General features: G+C 35.6%; 1 protein-coding gene across 3 annotated transcripts in view; it reads left to right on the forward strand.

Moving 5' to 3' along the window:
- Slob (Slowpoke binding protein) overlaps nt 1-20,200 on the forward strand; it is a 352,791-nt gene that overhangs the window by 149,671 nt on the left and 182,920 nt on the right. For all 3 annotated transcript variants that reach the window (XM_090415589.1, XM_090415597.1, XM_090415606.1), the window contains exon 8: nt 9,793-9,893. In XM_090415589.1, the coding sequence (XP_090271715.1) occupies nt 9,793-9,893 (101 nt within the window). The remainder of the gene's footprint in view (nt 1-9,792; nt 9,894-20,200) is intronic.

The raw sequence follows: 20,200 nt of genomic DNA on the forward strand, positions 1-20,200 counted from the left end.
AGGCAACCGACCTCACGGAAGGGAGATCTATCAGAGAACGGCAGTCTGAAGTTGAAGGAACAAGTATGAAGAGCGAGTGTGTACGGTAAGGTTGAAAATTCTTTCTCTATATAATGTGTAAGGAAATTAAGGTGTTATAAATGAGATTAAGGGAAATTGAAGATTGAGGACTTTCATATAATTAAGACAGGACTTTAGCACCTTAATATTAGAACGCATAGTGAGGCAACTCCTATATGGTTAACTAATGTGTATGTTTTTGAAAGTATTAAGAAGGTTTAGTCAGAGTAATGTGACATGATATGAAGATTAATGTGAATATTGCAATCAAGTGTCGTCAGTTTGTAAAATAACATATTGATGTTGCTTCTTGATGTCCTTACTTAATAATGATACCTATAATTTTCTCTGATTAACATTGAAGTTTTGAATTGAGTTTCTTTGTATTGTAAATTGTATTAATGTGTCAAATAAACCTTTGCTATCTTTAATCCGAGTGTCTGAGTATTAGAATCCGATGCACCACTTGCAAAAAGATATGAATCTAAGCAGGAGAAAATAGATTATGTTATAAGTCACGATTGCAGATCAGTAGTCATTATAGTACACCTTTGAGATCACTTCTTGATTAAGACATGTTTAACTTAATCTAATAGCTTAGGTGATGCAGCATTAAAAATATAAATATTTCTAATGCTTTAAGAGTAGTGAGATTTCAAAGACTTTGCCACGCTGGTTTTGGCTTGACCCCAAGGCAGTTCCTTTGTGTTTTAGAGGTACCACATGACTCCTTAGGAAGGACTCAGCATATAGTACGTATATTCATAGAATTTAAGAAAGTGGGACACAACATAAATCGCTCAGCCAACAGGATTGTAAAAAAGGAATTTTAAACATTTAAAAAATTTTTTTACATGTAGGTAGGTTTTGGATTCTAACTAAAAGTTTGAACATAGCAAAGGTTGAGTGTTAGAATTTTAGAATAAGTATTGTACTATTATGTTAACTTAGGGTGCAAGTATGTCTACCCCAAATAGTAGTTCAGGAATGAATGACAATGAATTCTTCAGGTGTATTAACTCTCAACAAGTGTTTCCTCAATTCTCGGGGGAGGAAACGGACGATGTAATTTCATTTTTTAATTATATAGAAGAGCTAAGAAAGTCTGGGGGATGGTCAGATTTTCAGTTACTGGTCCTACTCCGTAGCAAGCTGATAGGAAAGGCCAGAACCTTCCTATACTCCTCTCCCATCTTGAAAGAGACTTTGGAGTACTCCAAATTTAAGGAGGTCCTGATTTCGCAGTTCTCAAAACTGAGAAGTTTCGGGCCAAACTTATGGAAGCTCCAAAGATATACTCAGAAGGATAGGGAGAGCGTTTTGAAGTTTCAGAACAGAATTGTTGATGGTGACCAGTACTTTGAGTGTCTCTAGTGACAAAAGACCCCATTTGGATGTCTGTCTTCCAACAGTTCCAACAAGGAATCAGGCAAGAACTGAGGGAGACAGCATTTAACAAAAGAATAATAAACCTAGATTAGTGTTACAACAATGTGGTCAAAGAATGGGAGCAAATATTTGGGGATATCCATCCCACAACTGTTCCTGGGCTTGTCAACTTGGTTGCAGATGATCACATCCTAATCAAACAACATGAGCCAGAAAAGGGAGTGCAAAGAAAAGAGGGGGAAAGATCCAAGAATAAAAAGGGGAATGAGGGTAACAGCTGTGAAGCTATTAACAAACTGACAGAAACCTCTTCTGAGACATGTAACATTAAGATCAGTGTAAACAGGAAGTGGAACTTCTTCAGAAACCGGTATAGAGAAATTAGACGAGGTGATGAGACAACTGAGAATGATGTCCTTGAAGACCCCAGAACCGTGCAACTTCATTACTGAAGAAACCACAAGAATGATTAGAGAGGAGGGAAAAATTACAAAAGCCTCTTCTTGACAGGATGGATTTAGTAATGCAAAAACTGGTGGAGGTAACCTCCCGTGAAACTGGAACTCCCATCAAGTTCCAGATGAAACTATGATCCAAGTGATAAGAGGGAGCCTCCCAGATGTTACAATTGTGACATGATTGGGCACCTTGCGTGCAATTGTTTCATTGGAAAGAGGCGCTCTAATAGGAATCAAAATGAGGAGACCAGATCTTATATGTATATGAATAGGACCTGGAGCAGAGGGCAAAGAATGAGTGAGCACTCTTGTGGAATGATGGTAAGGGGCAGTGCCTGTGGAAGGCATTGTAATGCCTTAATGGACACTGAGTCCCAAACCTCCATCATTTCTGGGGATTACTTTAGAATGTTAGTGCCCTATGTAAGGAACAAGATCACATACCTTCAGGAGTCCGTGCAAATCTCTGGGATCTCAGCCTCCATAACTCATGCGACCAAGTCTGTACATCTAAAAGTTTACTTGCCTGAATTCAGGCTGTGTGTTTGGCATGAGTTTCTGGTTCTATCGAGAACTTCTCTCCCACACATAAAGCTAATTCTGGGCAATGATTTTTTGATGAGATATAACTTTAAATGCGATTATGCATGGAGGGAAATGTATCTTCTTGGAAGAAAGCGAATCACCCAAGAGCATTCTAAAGTACGATTCCACAAGAAGAGAAAGGATTCACTCGAATTTGAACATCGAAGAAGGAATAATGTAGGACAGCCTAGTAAAATGTACAATGAACCAGTGTGCGACATTTTGGATCGGAAGGATTCCCCATTGTCAGAAGAGACAGACCCTCAAATGAATGACATTTCACTAAATGAAGGGATACATAAAGAAAAGGATTCAGATAAAAGGTATTTAAACTTGGATGAGATTCAACATACTGTATTAGGAGTAAATTGTATTAGCATTGGGATGGAGAAGAGGAGGGAATCCAGAGAAGTGAGTTACATTCACAATAAAGCACATATTAGTAGAGCAAACCTCAGACACATACACGGTGTTTCTTTAATAGAAAACAGTTCACTGTGCACTGGGAAGGAAAGGAACAGGAAATCGTTGGCGGAGATCCCCCCCCCCAGTTAGAAATGAGGAACACTCAAGAAAATTTTTTAAGAAAAAATTTTAAAGGGAAGGGGGGAACCGTTGTTAAACTTTGATAAATTGAGATTCCTAAGAATTCTAATTTTATCGTCGTTTAACAGGGAAAGCCTTGTGGGGAATATGCTTGCCTCTAGGTATGTGCTGTATGCAACTGGTAAAATATAGATTATATTATTATAAAAAAAAAGATTGTGAATATTTCAAGGAAGGAATACTTACTCGATTGTATAATGCCTGTGATATGTTATGAATTAATAATATAATGTTTTGTAGTATGACTTGCATTAAGCTGTTGTGAACAAAAGTTCAAAGTGCACGGGCACGCGAACGAAAGAAAGTTTGCCCCAAGACAGTCGCACGCCCATGGCATGTGCAGAAGCGAGTGGTCAGAAAAAACAAACGAAACGAGACCAACGTTGGAGAAAATATACATGTTGGGTGAGCTACGTGAGTTAAGGTGATTGCCGATAAGGGAGATGATATAAAAGAGTTAGAAATCCCCCTCAACGGAGCTTTTTTTCTCATCTCTCTTGGCTGGCAGTCTCATATATTCTGGTGGGTATACAGTTGCACGGAGCAGCGTCTCTGTCCAGGAATGCTTGGTCGAGGGATCAGCGAAGGGTTCTGTTAGGAATCCCGAGGGTGGTAATAGGATATGCCGCTTACGAGCTGGAAGGATCACGCGCTCCTAATCGTACAATGAACACATCTCCGTTTGACTGATGGGCAATCCATGGAAAGGGCTTAGCATCTAGGCAACTGGCCTCACGGAAGGGAGATCGATCAGAGAACGGCAGTCTGAAGTTGAAGGAACAGGTATGAAGAGCGAGTGTGTACGGTAAGGTTAAAAATTCTTTCTCTATATAATGTGTATATGGAAACTAAGGTGTTATAAATGAGATTAAGGGAGATTGAGGACTTTCATATAATTAAGACAGGACTGTAGCACTTTAATATTAGAACGCATAGTGAGGCAACTCCTATACGATTAACTAATGTGTATGTTTTTGAAAGTATTAAGAAGGTTTAGTCAGAGTAATGTGACATGATATGAAGATTAATGTGAATATTGCAGTCAAGTGTTGTCAGTTTGTGAAATAACATATTGATGTTACTTCTTGATGTCCTTACTTAATAATGATACCTATAATTTTCTCTCATTAACATTGAAGTTTTGAATTGAGTTTCTTTGTATTGTAAATTGTATTAATGTGTCAAATAAACTTTGCTGTCTTTAATCCGAGTGTCTGAATATTAGAATCCGATGCACCACTTGCACAAAGATACGAATCTAAGCGGAGAAAATAGATTATGTTATAGGTCACGATTGCAGATCAGTAGTCATTATAGTACACCTTTGAGATCACTTCTTGATTAAGACATGTTTAACTTAATCTAATAGCTTAGGTAGCGCAGCATAAAAATATAAATATTCCTAATGCTTTAAGAGTAGTGAGGTTTCAAAGACTTTGCCACGCTGGTTTTGGCTCAACCCTGAGGCAATTCCTTTGTGTTTTAGAGGTACCACGTGACTCCTTAGGAAGGACCCAGCACATGATACATATATTTATAGAATTTAAGAAAGTGGGACACAACAGTTTACAATCTTTTATAAGGGAGAGTTGCAAAACCTGGTTTACCGACATCCTTTAACTCTTAAACAAGAAACTCACTATTAGTGTTTCATCCCCTCCCTTCCCACTGTACCCAAGCTCTGTGTGATATTGCATTCACAAATATGAAATATTTTTATGAATTCTATTTTAATATCTTAGTTATATCCACTATAGTGATTATCATTCTCCCATTTTCATCACCCACTATTATCCTTTCATAAACATTCTTATTTCTACTTGCCAGGTCAAAAGAAATCTATGTATTTTTTTTTTCTCCTTCTTGTTAGATAACTAACCACTACTGCACTTTTGCTACCTTATTTTAATGTAAGTTTATTTTATTTCAATGTCTATGAAACAAGTAACATAAGACATCTGCCTGTCTCCTTCCCCGCTCCTCCACACACATACTCTTTAAAGCAGATCATGCCCCTGTTGTCATGTGCTGTACTTTGGAATTATTGATATAGGAAATGGTTTGTGTTCAAAATTCAGAATCTGGATATTGACTGTGAGCTGCTAAAAGATCCCCCCCCCCCCCGCTTCCTTCCTTTTTTATTTTTTAAATCACTCACACATAAGAGAAGCAACAAACCCCAGCAGATTATTGCCATGTCTGGGCACAGTTGAAAATTATTATTATTATAAAGGCATGAAGTTAGAAGATTCCTTGTGGAAGATCCATTATTCACACATTACCTGTCATACCTGTCCTTAAACTCATTCACTGATGAAGCACTTACAACCTGAGGTAGTTGTGAGTGCTTCATCTTTTGTGAGCTATCATGCAAAAAATCTAGTCCATCCTTGCTAACCACACTCTTACACAATTTCCATGGGCAAACCCCTGTTCTCTCTCTTGTGGAAATATCTGTTGAAAAGACACAATGCAGATGCATTTTTGGAAATTATGGAGACAACTACCGTGTTTGAATAAAAACTTTAGTTTAATATTACTAAAATTTTTTACAATTCGACGTTTTGACCTTTATGTCAAGGTCATCTTCTGGAGCGTACAAATATACACAAGAAACAAGCTATACTACAATCATACTGGTTCGTTAAAGACACTGACTAACCGCTACCATAATTGTTGGCCTGACCTCTGGTGGGAAAAAAAAAATTATACATCAACGCTAGAGTCCTATTATTTGTGTTGTCTACTATATACATATATTAACATTATTCCAGCCAGTTGGAGTGGAATGGTTTCTAATACTAGCGGATTGGCTAGAGTCCTGACTTATGTTGAATCTTTCATATTAGGTTGGCTGAATGTGTGCCATCCAGATCCTTGGAATTTTCATACCATCTTTATTGTTGATATTTGGGTGGTCTGCTTCACCATAATGGTTATATTTAACCATTATGGTGCAGGCCTCTCAGACCATGCACTTAACACCTTACACCAAATCAACTGGAAAAGCACCTGCTCCTTACACCGCACAAAAACATGGTATGAAAGAAAATTTAAAGAATCCTACGAAATCCTGATAAACCACCCAAATATCAACAATAAAGATGGTATGAAAATTCCAAGGATCTGGATGGCACACATTCAGCCAACCTAATATGAAAGATTCAACATAAGTCAGGACTCTAGCCAATCCGCTAGTATTAGAAACCATTCCACTCCAACTGGCTGGAATAATGTTAATATATGTATATAGTAGACAACACAAATAATAGGACTCTAGCGTTGATGCATAATTTTTTTTTTTCCCACCAGAGGTCAGGCCAACAATTATGGTAGCGGTTAGTCAGTGTCTTTAACGAACCAGTATGATTGTAGTATAGCTTGTTTCTTGTGTATATTTGTACGCTCCAGAAGATGACCTTGACATAAAGGTCAAAACGTCGAATTGTAAAAAATTTTAGTAATATTAAACTAAAGTTTTTATTCAAACACGGTAGTTGTCTCCATAATTTCCAAAAATGCATTCGGATCACCGTGCAAGCCTAAAAGAAAGGACACAATGCAGAAACTTTCTATGAGACAGTGGCTGGGAGTCTGTGAGAGAAGGTTTGTTAAGTAACCAAAGTTTTGTTTTCTGAACTTCATCAAGAATTTTTACAGAGGTTTTAGAGCTTCACTGCTAATATGAGAGCCGTATTCCAAGTTTGGATTCATTTGAAATTTGTAGAGTTAGTGGCTGAATAGATATGTCTTGAATGAAAAAGGATGCTGTAGAAGTGATGTTTATGACAGGAAAGATTATGAATGTGTTAGTCTAAGAAGAGAGAGAGAGAGAGATCTAGTATATTGACTGTTAAGTAAAGTGTTTAAATAAAAGGAAAAAGAATTAAGACCTTTTTTTAAAAAAAAATTGAGAAAATGACAAAGTTGAGTTTTGGAAAGCATTGAAGGCGACTAGGTTGTCATTGCCTCATCGAAGGATGGATGATATGGGGGATCACTGTTTAGGTCACTGATTATAGATGAAGCTTTGAGATGTTGAAGACTTCAAGGTTAGTTGTACAAGTTGAAAGAACGAGATGACCACATTATTAGGAAAATGTGGTCATTTGTGCATATGATTTTAAGAGTGTTGGTGAAATAAGAGATCCCTGGGGAACATCTGCAGTGCTTTCAGAATTAGACTTGGTTATCATTGCTAGAATTGGAAGAGTAATACCAGTAAATCAGTCTGTCTTGTCTTTGGGTGATATGAGAGTAGTAGAAGCATGGACAGACAAAAGTTACACCTAATGGCCCAGAAAGCTCATCTGTTGTTTGGACAGGCAGCATTTCTCATCCAACCCCAATTTTCCCAGGTCATACCCATAATCGCTATAATCTCATCCACATTTTCACCCTGTTTCATTACAATTGCTACACTGTTTGTTGTTTTTTCCGGCAGCCACTCTTCTAACACTCTACTGGTCACACCTTGAATCATTGAATCTCCATACATCACACTCCGTACTGTGAGGGAAAACATTTCTAACTCTTTCTTCTTCTATACATTCTCTCCTTTCATCTCTCTCTCTCTCTCTCTCTCTCTCACACTCTCTCTCTCTCTCTCTCTCTCTCTCTCTCCCTCTCTTTCCATCTGTAACATTCTCTTTCCCATTCTTTCTCCCCCCCCCCTTGTTCTCATTATTACACCTTTCTTTTATATATAATCTTGCACCACCAGACACTACATTAATGGTCCCATACTAGTTCTTCAGTAGAAAGCTACACTGCCTAGTACAACCTTTATTGCTGCCATCCATGATGATATCACACAGGGAAGGTTTGTAGAACTTGAAAGGATATATATCCAGATAGGGATATCAAAAAGACTAAGCATTTTCTTGAAATATTTAAATTATCTTGGAATATCTAAAAGTTAGAAAGAATATTTTAAAAGCTATTAAAAAGAAAGTGAAGACATTCACAGAAATGTTTCTTTGGAGAGTAGTTTAAAACTAAAAAGGTTTTCATTGTCCTGCATAATTTTGTTATGTTACCAAATGAAGAGGGACCACTTATCCAGAGATATTTCCCATACATTTTGAGTCTATATATGTATGGGAAATATCTCTGGATAAATGGTCCCTCTTCGTTTGGTAAATAAACAGACAAAGCAAACACACAGATGAAAAGTGAGAATAGGCCAATGAGTATTTTGTAAAGTTAAGGATTGTCCTGGACTAATTAATTTTATTGCAGGATGATCTTTTACACTAGATACAATTTAAATAATAAAATTTTTGCAATACATCTACATATTGAAACTATGAAAAAAAAAAAAATACATGGCCAATTACAAAAATTGCAGTTGGCCATTTTCCAAGAGTCATGTTTGAAGAAGTTGTAGTTGCATTATTAGCATTCATTTTAGGAACATATAGCAAGTTTATATCTTGTATGCACAAGGGACCAGTGATACTAGTGCATAACTCTTGTTGGGAAATACTTATGATCCTATTTTGACTTATGATATTTTTTGTGCTGTAATAACCTCATGTTTTATTCATGTTTATGAAAAAAGCCCAAGTTCATCAGTAAAGTTGATTCCCTTTCTGCCATTTATCTGTGTAGTCTTTTCAAGAAGCTTGTAATTTTTGTCTTGTTTTGTTTACCTGTGAGAAAGTATTTAAACCAAAAATATTATTTACAGTCAACAGACTATATCATGCACAGCTATAACAAACTCAACTCTAATAAGAGGTCTCATAGGTACAATACTGTGCTAAAAGAAATTCACTTAGAAAACTATCCACTATAATAAATCACTTACTATAACAAACTATTTTTGTAGTCATTATCAGTTTTTTTTAAATTTTTTTTAACAATAATTCGAAACAACCGTAGCTTCCCAGTTGCCACTTTCTCACAGTCAGTGTATATTGGATTTTCTCTTTAATAGAGAACATGAATCAGTAGGTAACAAAAGTGACTTATATTTTTTAGTAATTATGTAATGTTGCTCTAAAGCAACATTGCCCAGATTTGACACAATAATTGCTGAATGTGTCTGACAGCATAATTTCATTTCTTTGTATGAAAAGCAACAAAACAATTTTTGTAGGCATTGAACACAAAACTAAATTACATATTGTACATCTTGCCATTGAAAATATGAAATATTTGGATTTGGTTGTGCCAAGACAGTTTCGACAGTTTCTTTTTTCCACAAAAAGAAACAGCATTAAATGGTAACATACCTTTGTTCTTTGCTTATAACTACAGTAGCAGGTAATTTCCCAGACAGTAATTGTAATGGCAATGCTAACTGGAAGCAACATTAGCAAAAAACACAATTTTCTCATTCATCTCTCTCTCATAGCAAAAAAAAGAAAACTTAGGAAATGATACTCAGCTGTTTATAAATCAAGAAAACACAGTAACACTAACTTTGATACACTTGCTAATTTGCAAAGCAAAAAAAATGTCAATGCTTCTCTTCCATTTTCCACTCCTCATCGCAGTGAACAGAGTAACCCATCTGTTGATCACAAAGTCATGTTGCCTGAGAGCAACACTGTCAGTTATAGGATTAATTTTTTTTTGTGAAGTAATTGCATAACATATTCACATTCTGAGATAACACAAAAGTATTTATTCATAAAAATATATATATATATATAATTCACTCACTCATTTGCTATGTTCATTTCAGGACACATACTATTTGAAATGTGTGCAGGCTATGAACTTACAACAGCACATCCTACTGATAAAAATTACAGTGATTTAGAAACTTGTCCACAAGTTGTTGAGGTTAGTATATAATGCATGTACGTTTTTTGGTCAACTTAGATGTAATTAGTTTGCACCAGTTTACATAAATTTCTCCCTGAAATCATCAAATTCCTGATATATACCCTCATGTGGTGCACATATACTGATAGTACAACATGGGAAAAACTTACATTGGTACTAATTTCCTATCTGCAATTTTTCTCAAATTTATTAACTGCATCAATCCACCTAGATATTGGTCTTCTTGTGGATTTCTCTTCCCCTCCCCTGCCATCTTTGCATTACCCACCTGCTTTGCTAATCTTCATTCTCTCATTCTGTTTATGTAATCATACCACCTTAGATTAGTTCTGTTCACACATTTCTGAATGCCAATAATTTTTAATATTATTCTACCATTGATGCTATCTGCTTATTCCCCTAATTTTTCTCAGAAACTTGCATATCTGTGGTCTGTAATCGACTATTTTTCTTTTAACCCAGCTCCTAGTTATACAGCAGGTTTAGTGCCCGATTTCTCTTATTCCATATAAATTTTCATTCGACTCCCAAACATGAGAATAAATTTGCATGGAAAAAGTTTGGAAATCACACAGTCACTTATTAGAATTATTAATGAACTTAAAGGGGGGGAGAGAGAGAATTATATGTTTGTGAAACAGAAAAAAAAAGTGGCACTAATATAAAGAAGACCAAAATGCACAAGATTTTTATATTTCAAAATAATATAGTAAGTATTCAGTAAATAATTAAGGGTTCTTCAGCTATGTGTGATGATTACAAGGAAGAAAGAACATTTGGGTAAAAAGGAAATGGAATTTATGCAGCAACTAAGGAATAAATTACCTAAGCCAGCATATGATGAAGGGCATCAAAATTTTGAGAGTGCTAGTTAGTAATTGTGTCATATGATTTGTCTAGTCATGATGACCATTACCACAAGTTGGTGACTTTTTCAGTTAAGTAGGGGAGGGTGCACATAGAATTATACAGCTGGTAATCACAACAAACTCAGACTACACTTGGAGTAGTGCAGCATAAGAAAAGGCTTCGAGATTAAAAGGAATATCAGATTGTATACATAGAAGGATAAATCAAATGGGATTTATGAGTAACATCATTAAGAAGTTGAAAAAGTGAGAAGTTTGTGAAGGGGATTTAAAGTGATGAATAGCAAGCACATGAGCAGTATAAAGCAGGGGCCAGAAAGATCCAAAAAGTGGTATATGGAGAAGCATAATGTAGGTGACTAGTGTTGTGCCACAAAGTTCTGTGCTAGGGCCATTATTGAATTTGTACATAAATTATATAGGAAGTAATCTGAAGGGAAATATTTAGTTGTTTGCTAATGATGCAAAATTAGGCAAAGTAATAGTTAAAGAAGGTGAAGTGGAGAGCTTGCAAGGTAATTTAAATAGGATTGTCAGCATGGGCAAAATATAGTGGATGTTGTTTAATGTGGAAAAATATCAAGTTATTTTGGGATAAATACATAACTTTATATTTTTCCACAAAATGTTCCATTTATACCATATACAGGTAACTCATGTTGCAGAGGAATGCATTCCAAGAAATCATTATAAAACAAATTTTCACATTAAACAGGGGATACTTTTTTTTTCCATGTCTTCTGGCTGTTTTTATCAAATGATTGAGTTTTTTCTTCTCTCATATTAATACAGTGTACAAAATATCTTGAAACAAATCATTGTTATTCAAAACACAATAAATTGTATTTAGAATAAAAATTGTAATTGTTGGGTAATGTTCTGCATACAAACGGCATGTGCATAGCAACATATAACAGTACCTAACATATGTATACAGTGGTTGTAGCATAGGTTTCTCTGGCTTAGCAGTTCAAAAGAAAGATTTCGGTGTTGCAAATTTGGCACCAAATTACTATACAAGCATAACATTAAAGTAGCTTTTCTACCACTAGAAAAAATATCAAGATTTCTACAGTCCCCTAAACCTCCATATCACTCTTTAAAGAAACCGGGTGTCTAAAATTTATCTGTTACATACGCCAGACAGGAAGATCAGGGGAAATTCGTATGAATGAACATCAAAAAGATATGCAAAAAAGGAGAGAACACAAATCAGGCCTAGCATCCAACACAACTTCCACTGGCAATAATGTACTTTGGCATAAAACGAACATGTCTTATATTGAAAAAAAAAAACTGTTTCACAAGGAAATTTAAGGAAGCAGCAAATATGCTTAGAATCCCAACACAATGCAACCAAAACCAGGGCCTAATTCTACACCAAGTTTGGTCAGCATTCATAAAAAATATACCTAAGTCAGACCTTGGACAGAATGAATGTGAACAACAGAACGTGACAACATCCATCATTGTTCAAACATAGCATGCATTAACGTATGTATCGATTCTGTATTCAGATTTTTTAATTTGATGAACAGTTAGACTTCCATAACAACATCTAATGGACTATTTTAAGTAATTTCTCATTTCTTGTGTGTAAACTTTTAGTTACCTTTAACCCCTGAAGATGTAAGTCAAATGACATACAAAACTTGTCGGGTTTGTTTATCTTTATTTATCTTAATAAATGTGTTTGCAATACCGAAATCTTTCTTTTGACATGTATACAGTGTTGGGGAAAAAACATGTAAAAATAAATCGAGGATTACCTGTAATTGTACAGTTATAATATAGAACAGCTTTTGTTTTGCACCTTGCTTGGATAAAGAATATAATTTCTTAACCAAGAATATAATTTCTTGTCATCTTTAATTTATAATGTAACCAAGTGAAAAAACTTGCAACATTTATCTCTAATCCAGAGTATTTTAGTAATAAGGTGTGACACCTTTTTGACTACATGTATTTGGAAATATGACTTTCTGCATTACCTCAACCTTGGCATCACTTCTGGGTCTGGCTCCTACTGATGAGACCTCAATAAAAGTTGAGGTGTGGGTAGTGGGCCTTCCCATAATGCAAAACATTATGCATGTCCATAAGGATATGTGCATTGCATTATGGGATACTAAGGCAATTAATGTGAAGTAATTAGCCTTTATATACAAGTAGCCCAGTTGTGAAGTTACTTCATGCACAACAGTGTTTGCTCACGAAGAAAGTTTGCTCACACTTGGATAAAAGATTTAACCAAGAGTATAATTTCTTGACATCTTTAATTTATAGAGTAACCAAGTGAAAAATACTCAGATTTTTTTTGCAGATTTGGATAATGAACAGTTATTCATTATCCAAATCTGCAAAACTCAGCTACAGCTTCTTAATAATAATAATGATAATAATAATGCAAAGTGGTCTTGATTATATTATTGCTAATAGTGATTCAGATCAGTTCAGAATACCACTAGATGGCACCTGTCTTATTCTGAGCAGTACATCAAAAAAGAGAGCGTGAAAGAAAGTCTGACATTAAGGAAGTGGAAGATAATTCAGGCCAAGAATCATTTGAAAGTTTTTCATGTTGAGACTCACATACAGGTAAACTTCAATATATGCAGTTTCGATGAATGCGAGTTAATAGTCACAAGTATTTATACCATTCTTCTATATATGCTCCTTTAAATTTTGAAGAGAGTGCAGCTGATTATGAAACAGAAAAATAAGACACCTAAAAACTGTCATTGTGAGATTGCACTTCTGCCACATCACTATGCTTCCATAAGCTCAGTTTTGTTTAGTTTCAGCAGTGTCTTCCCATTACTATATTTCACACTTAGTAATACTGTATTTAATATATACTCTAAAAGTTCACCATGCCCAAAAGGAAATATGATGTGTGAGTGAAATCTGTTAAGAAGAAACATAAAGTTATTACTTTGGATATAAAACTTGACATTATTAAATGGTTTGATAATGGTCAAAGCAAGGCAAGTATTGGCATGGTGCTTAGGCCTCAACAAGATCTATGGTATGATTAATTCTGTCCAAATGTAAGGAATACATAGAACAAGGTAAAGTTATATCGATATCACTCAGTATGCAGTGCACTAGGAACAAAAGTCCTATTTTAATTGAAAATGGAGAATCTTTTAATAACTTGGCTAGAAGATTGCAATCAAACACTGATTCCAATTGGTACCAGCCACATAATTGTAAAAGCACTTAAACTGTTTTCATTCATTGCTCAAAGAAAACAAATGCAAAAGGGTACACAATGATATTTTCTGTCAGCAGAGGGTAGTTTGAAAAGTTTAAAGCCCAAATTTTAATGCATAATGTCAAGTTATCAGAAAGTGCCAATAAAAATGCAACTGCCAAATTTCCTGCATGTTTAAAAAAATAATAGAGGAAAATGGTTATGATAACCACCAAATTTTTAACATTGATGAAACCAGCCTTTATTGGAAGAAAATGCTATCTAGAACTTTCTTAGCTAAAAATGAAAAATCACAGCCTGGTTACAAAGTTTCCAAAGACCACTTAATTCTTGAGTCAGTAAGGAAATACCATGAGTAGACATAATAATTAAAATTATAATAAAGGAATTAACTCACGTAAAATATTATTTATTAGTATAATTTTTGCCTGAGTATCACAGGCATATTCACTACATGTATAAAGCTAATTAAACAGTAAGTTACAATTTCAAAAGTTGCCATCTAAGTAGCTAATGTATCATCATCATCATCATCATCAAATTCTTGCCATGTACCCTCAAGGGGTGTACAGGATATGATAGTACTACATGAAAAATTTACATCATTACTAACTTCCTATCTACAATTTTCCTCCAAATCAGCCTGTTACTTATAAAGACTCCAACATTATCAGATCTTATATTTTTATCGTCTAAGGCACTTTGTACTGTATCAATCCACCTATATCTTAGTCTTCCTCTGGGTCGTTTTCCTGCCAACCTGGCAGAGAACACTTATTTTGCTAATCTTTTCTCTCTCATTCTGTTTAAGTGACTATACTATCTGAGATTAGCTCTGCTAATGCATTCCTGGAATGCTGACAATGTCAAGTTCTTTCCTAATATCCTCGTTTTTGATATGATATTGCCATTGAGATGCCATATGTCCACACCTCTTTCTCAGGACTATCATATCTGTGGTCTCTAGTCTTTGGTCAAGTGTTTTACTTCTAACCCAGCTCTCAGATCCATAAGTTAAAACTGGTTGGAACACTGTCTTGTATATAGCTAATTTAGTGTTCCGACTAATTTCTCTCTTATTCCATAGGAATTTATTTAATTGATTTTTTACCATACCAGCTTTGTTGTTTCTGTTGTCTATTTCCATATTTAATTTACCATCTTCACTAAAAATCGTGCCTAAGTAGCTGAAATGTTTTATTTGTTCCCAGGTTGTCCGTTCACAATGCAGTTGACATTTTCAACGATTCTGCCTATTTTCTATTGTCTTGGTCTTTTTAATGTTGACCTTCATACCATATCTATTACAACAATTATTCAATTTAGTCAGGGAATCTTGCAGACTTGTAGCGGATTTATTTAGAAGTATAACATCATCCGCATAAAGTGAATTGCTGAGATTAACATCTCCAATTTTCATATCAGGTTTAATACCACTTCATAATCTGATCCATATAGATAATGAATAACAGAAGGGATAATGTACAGCCTTGTCTCACACCATATTTGACATTAAACCATCTTCCTGTACTTCTTTCAATTCTAACTGCTGACTTACATCATCATCATCATCATCAAATAAAAACTAAGCATTGCTTGATCTATAGATATAATGCCCCATTGACACCATATAACTGTGGAGCATTGAATAGATTCTCTCTTGACACCTTATCATATGCCTTTTCCAATCGACAAAACTTAAATACAGATCTTTATTATATTCAAATGATTTCTCCACTATTTGTCGTATAGTGAAGATCTGATCCTGATATCCTCTATTTGACCTGAATCCAGCTTGTTCTTCACCAAGATTTTCTTCCACAATTCTTCTCAACCGTTTCTCAAGTATACTTGCATAAATCTTACCAGGAACACTCAGTAGGGAAATATCTCTGTAATTCTTACATTCATTATTTACCTTTTTATATATGGGTACAATGAGAGCTCTACTCCAATCATCAGGAATTTGTCCCTCTGTCCAGGCCTTCTGAACTATACAGTGCAGCCACTGTAATACTTTTATACCACCATACTTCAGCATTTCTTGTCGAATATCATGTATTCCTGCTGTCTTTCCACATTTCAGGTTTTTGATGGTTTTTTCTACTTCAAGTATGGATATGTATTCCTGACTGCATGCATGGTCAGTATTTTTTACCGCTATGCTGTCATCACTGCTTATTTTGTTTAGCAATTTTTCAAAGTAATTACTCCATACTTCAAGGATATCTTTTTCTCCAGTTTTCACCTCACCTTTATCATCTCTATTCCCTTTAGCACTGTCACCTCCATTTCTGAGCTTCTTCAGCAACCTCCAGAATATCTTGCCACCTTCTTGATATTTATTTTCTTTGTTCTTACCAAAGTCCTCCCATGACTTTTATTTAGCTAGTTTTACACAGTTTTTAGCTTACTTACATATGTCTCTGTATTCTCTAAGTGCACAAGCTGACGTATTTGCCAGTAACTTTTGATATGCTTCCTTCTTTTCCTTCACTGCCTCTTTAACTTCCTGTGTCCACCATGGAGTTCTGATTTTTCTCTCCTTGCAGACAACTTCATCACATGCCTCTGTGGCTGAATCAATCAGGGTTTTCTTCAAGGTTTGCCACTGAATCTCCAAGGTTTGGTTCCCTGTTCTCAAACTCTTTCATTTTTTCTTCAATAATCTTTGTGTATTTTAGTCTACAGTTCACACCTGGGAGCTGCTCAACTTTTATTTGCTTTGAAACTTTCTTACATGTTATTCTTTACAATATGAAATTCAATTTTATCCTGCTCAAGACTAAATAGCGATCACTTTCAATTTCAAATTGTCTGTACACTCTGGTGTCCTGCACCAGGGAGAAAACATCACTGTCAACAATAACATAGTCAGTGAGACTTTTCTTATTCCTTGCCTATTCTCTCAATATAAAAATGTGCACAAATTCATATGAATTTGTGCAAATTTTATGTTGGAACATGGTGTTAGTAATAACCAGTCCATGTCCTGAGCAGAAATCGAACAGGTATTTGCCATTATTATTAGCTTTGCTCTTTTCTCCAAATTTTCCCAAAATATTTTTGTATGTCTGACAATCATTTCCTACTCTGCTATTTAGATCCCCAATAAGGACCAACTTTTCCCTTTTCATTGTGTCAGTTGCATTTTCTAAATCCTGAAAAAATTCCTCCACTTCTACATTAGTAGAACCTTCTGTGGGACCATAGGCAAAAAATAAGTCGCATTGTCCAATTTCCCATTTTGATATTTGCCCACATCACTTTACTTGAGACTGTCTGCCATTCAAGAAGATTAGTCTTGTATTTAGTGTTGAATACTATAGCTACTCCTTCTTTTCCTTGATTGTCATTGCCTGAATATAACATTTTGTATTTATTGCTCAGAAAGATCTCACTAGTTTTTGTCTTTTTTGTTTCAGTCGCCCGTATTATGTCGATCTGGTTACAAAAAAAACTTTATTGGAAATTATAGTGGACATCTTTCACTACTTTTCTACATAATTTCTGCCATTGTTCAGGCACTTATCATAACGGGGCACCAAGAGTTGTATACCTTCATCATAGAAGGTTGTCGCCTGTGACGCAAATATTGACTGCTTCTTTGACCTCGTCGTTGTCTTGAAACCGCTGCCCACCAAGGAACGATATCAGATGTTAGAACAGGTGAAAGTTGCTTGGCATGAGGTCAGGACTATATGGGAGATGATGGATTGTTCCCAGCTGAAGGTGGTGAGAAGTGTTGTGTTATGTTGTCCTTGTGTGGGTGGGCATTATTATGAATCAAAACAATGCCCCTGGTAAGCATACCACTTCGTTTATTCTGGATCGTACAAAGCAGTTCCTTAAGAATATGGCAGTACGTACTCACATTGATTGTGGAGCCTTGATCCAAGAGAGGTTGCTTGCGACACCCATGTCTCATCCCCGGTGACAAGTCTGATCAGGTAAGCATTGCCATCCTCATGGTAGCATGTCAAGAATTCCAATGAACTGCCCAGCCGATTCACTTTGTGTTTTTTTGTTAGCAAATTCGGCACCCAGCATGCACACAATTTCTGATAATTCAGTTTCTGACACAATTTCATGAAGATATGAACGTGAAACTTCTGGAAATTGCAGTGAGAGTGGCGTCATAGTGAATCCCCTACTCTGTCGAATCAGCTCTTCAACTGAATGCACCAAATCATCAGTCACTAAAGATGGTAGCCAACTCCGTTCATTATCATGCACACCTGTCCTTCCTTCATTAAAAAGTCTTACCCATCTTTGTACATTGAATCACTCATTGCATGCTCTCCATAAACCTCAATAATTTGCTGATGAATTTCAGCTGCTTAACATTCCTCACATTCAAGAAACGGATAACTGACCTAATTTCATATGCGGCAGGCAATTTGATTTTACATGCGGCAGGCGATTCAATTTTCTTAGACATTATAAACACACACCAAGAAGCATACCCACTGGAAGAATGTCTGAAAATGGCACCAACGTCTTGTTAAGGAATCAACAAACTCGGCACGTGTGCTCACCATTGCAATCGCAGTCCTGCAGTGAAAATATTTAAAAACAGAACTTACTTTCTGGACTTCCCTCGTATTTTAAATGGCTAAATTAAGTCAAATGTTCCAAAACATCATGGATGAATTAGAATTTTTCCCAGTGGTTTTTAACTTACATATATGCAGTTTCATTATATATAGTACACTCATTGCATGAATTAATAACATATATTGGGGTTTAGTTGTATGCTAGTTGTTTGTAGACAGAAAGATTGCACATCGAGACTGAACTATCTGCTACTTCCATTAAGCAAGTGGAAATGAAAATTACTTTAATTTTTCATTAATGAAGCTTTACTTATTCATTAATTTTTCATTAATGAAATTTTTTATTAATTGAAATTACTTATTATATAAGTTCTCTATTGAGAATGCAATTGAAGTTTTCCACATTCCTGCTTATTTTCATGGTTTTGGTCTTTTTATTGCTGAATTTCATGCCAAATTTGTTTATGCTATTTTACACATTACATAATCCAGTATCACAGTATCATCTCCCATCCACTTATAGCATTTTTGTCTGTAATTTGCTTGTGTTCTCTAACAGTTGCTTTTGTGCAGTAGCAAAAGTCAAAGTTTCCAAGAAAGGGGGGGGGGGGACCCTGCTCTTTCTGCCTTCAGTTGAAAATCCATATAAAGATTCCTCTCCTCAAGATGAGAATTGAAACTTTCAAGAAACATCTGTTGTTCGTCTGACTGCACTATGGAGGCATTCAAAATAAAAGATAATAGATAAATACAGTTACAATCTGAGTTACGTAACATATAGTACCAGTGCCTCCAAGGGAGCAGTGCTGCCTACTTTGGGAACCACTACTTTAAACTTATTCATCTATGAGGTGTCGCACTGATTAGATCGTCAGCTTGTCGAGAGCTCCTGAAAAGATTAGTAGTATTTTGTGTTAACATTGGCAATTTTAAGTAGTATTGTTTGCTTTTTGTTTCTTGGTGTGTCTGTGCAATTTTTGTGTGTTTTCTGTTATTTTAATTATGATTTTTAAAATAAGATAGCGTACATATGGCACCGATAAAGAAAAACATGGCAGCCAGGTCGTCATGTTTGTTTAAGAGTTTTGATGTAAACGAATTTATGCAGTGTGCTGTCTGTGAGATGTATGCTTTGCGAAGTGCGGTGGGAGTCTGGTTAGAGGGTGATAGTGTGTGCAGAAAGTGTAAGGAGAATGCGGATCTCAAGTGTGTTTCGGGTGGCGAGAGTGATATCGTTAATGATAGTCAGAATGTAGAAAATGGCAGTGTGATAGAGAATTGCGTGGTAGTGCCAGATAGGTGTGAGAGTGTCGTTGAAAGTGTAAATGAAGGTAGAAATACAGAACGAATGGATGATTTGATTGATAATGAAAATGGTGAGATAAATGCGAGTAGTGAAATTGCGCGTTTGAACGGAGCGATACACAGAGCAAAAAGGCAACTGGAGCGTATGGAAAAATGCGTGCTGAATGTACCAACTAATAACTGGTGAAAGTCTGTGATGACAAATAATAGAATGTTCGTAAACGTCAATAAAATGAAGGAATGAGTGCTGTATGGGGATTTGCTATTAAGAGGTGTGATAGTTGAGAGTTTGACGAAGTTGTACCAGCTGGGTGCGAACATAAAGGACGTCAGCGAATCTATTCGAGTGCAAAAACA

Source organism: Typopeltis vanoorti, chromosome 1 (assembly GCF_054136105.1).
Source record: "Typopeltis vanoorti isolate ZY-2024b chromosome 1, IOZ_Tvanoo_1.0, whole genome shotgun sequence".
Taxonomy (NCBI): Eukaryota; Metazoa; Arthropoda; class Arachnida; order Uropygi; family Thelyphonidae; genus Typopeltis; species Typopeltis vanoorti.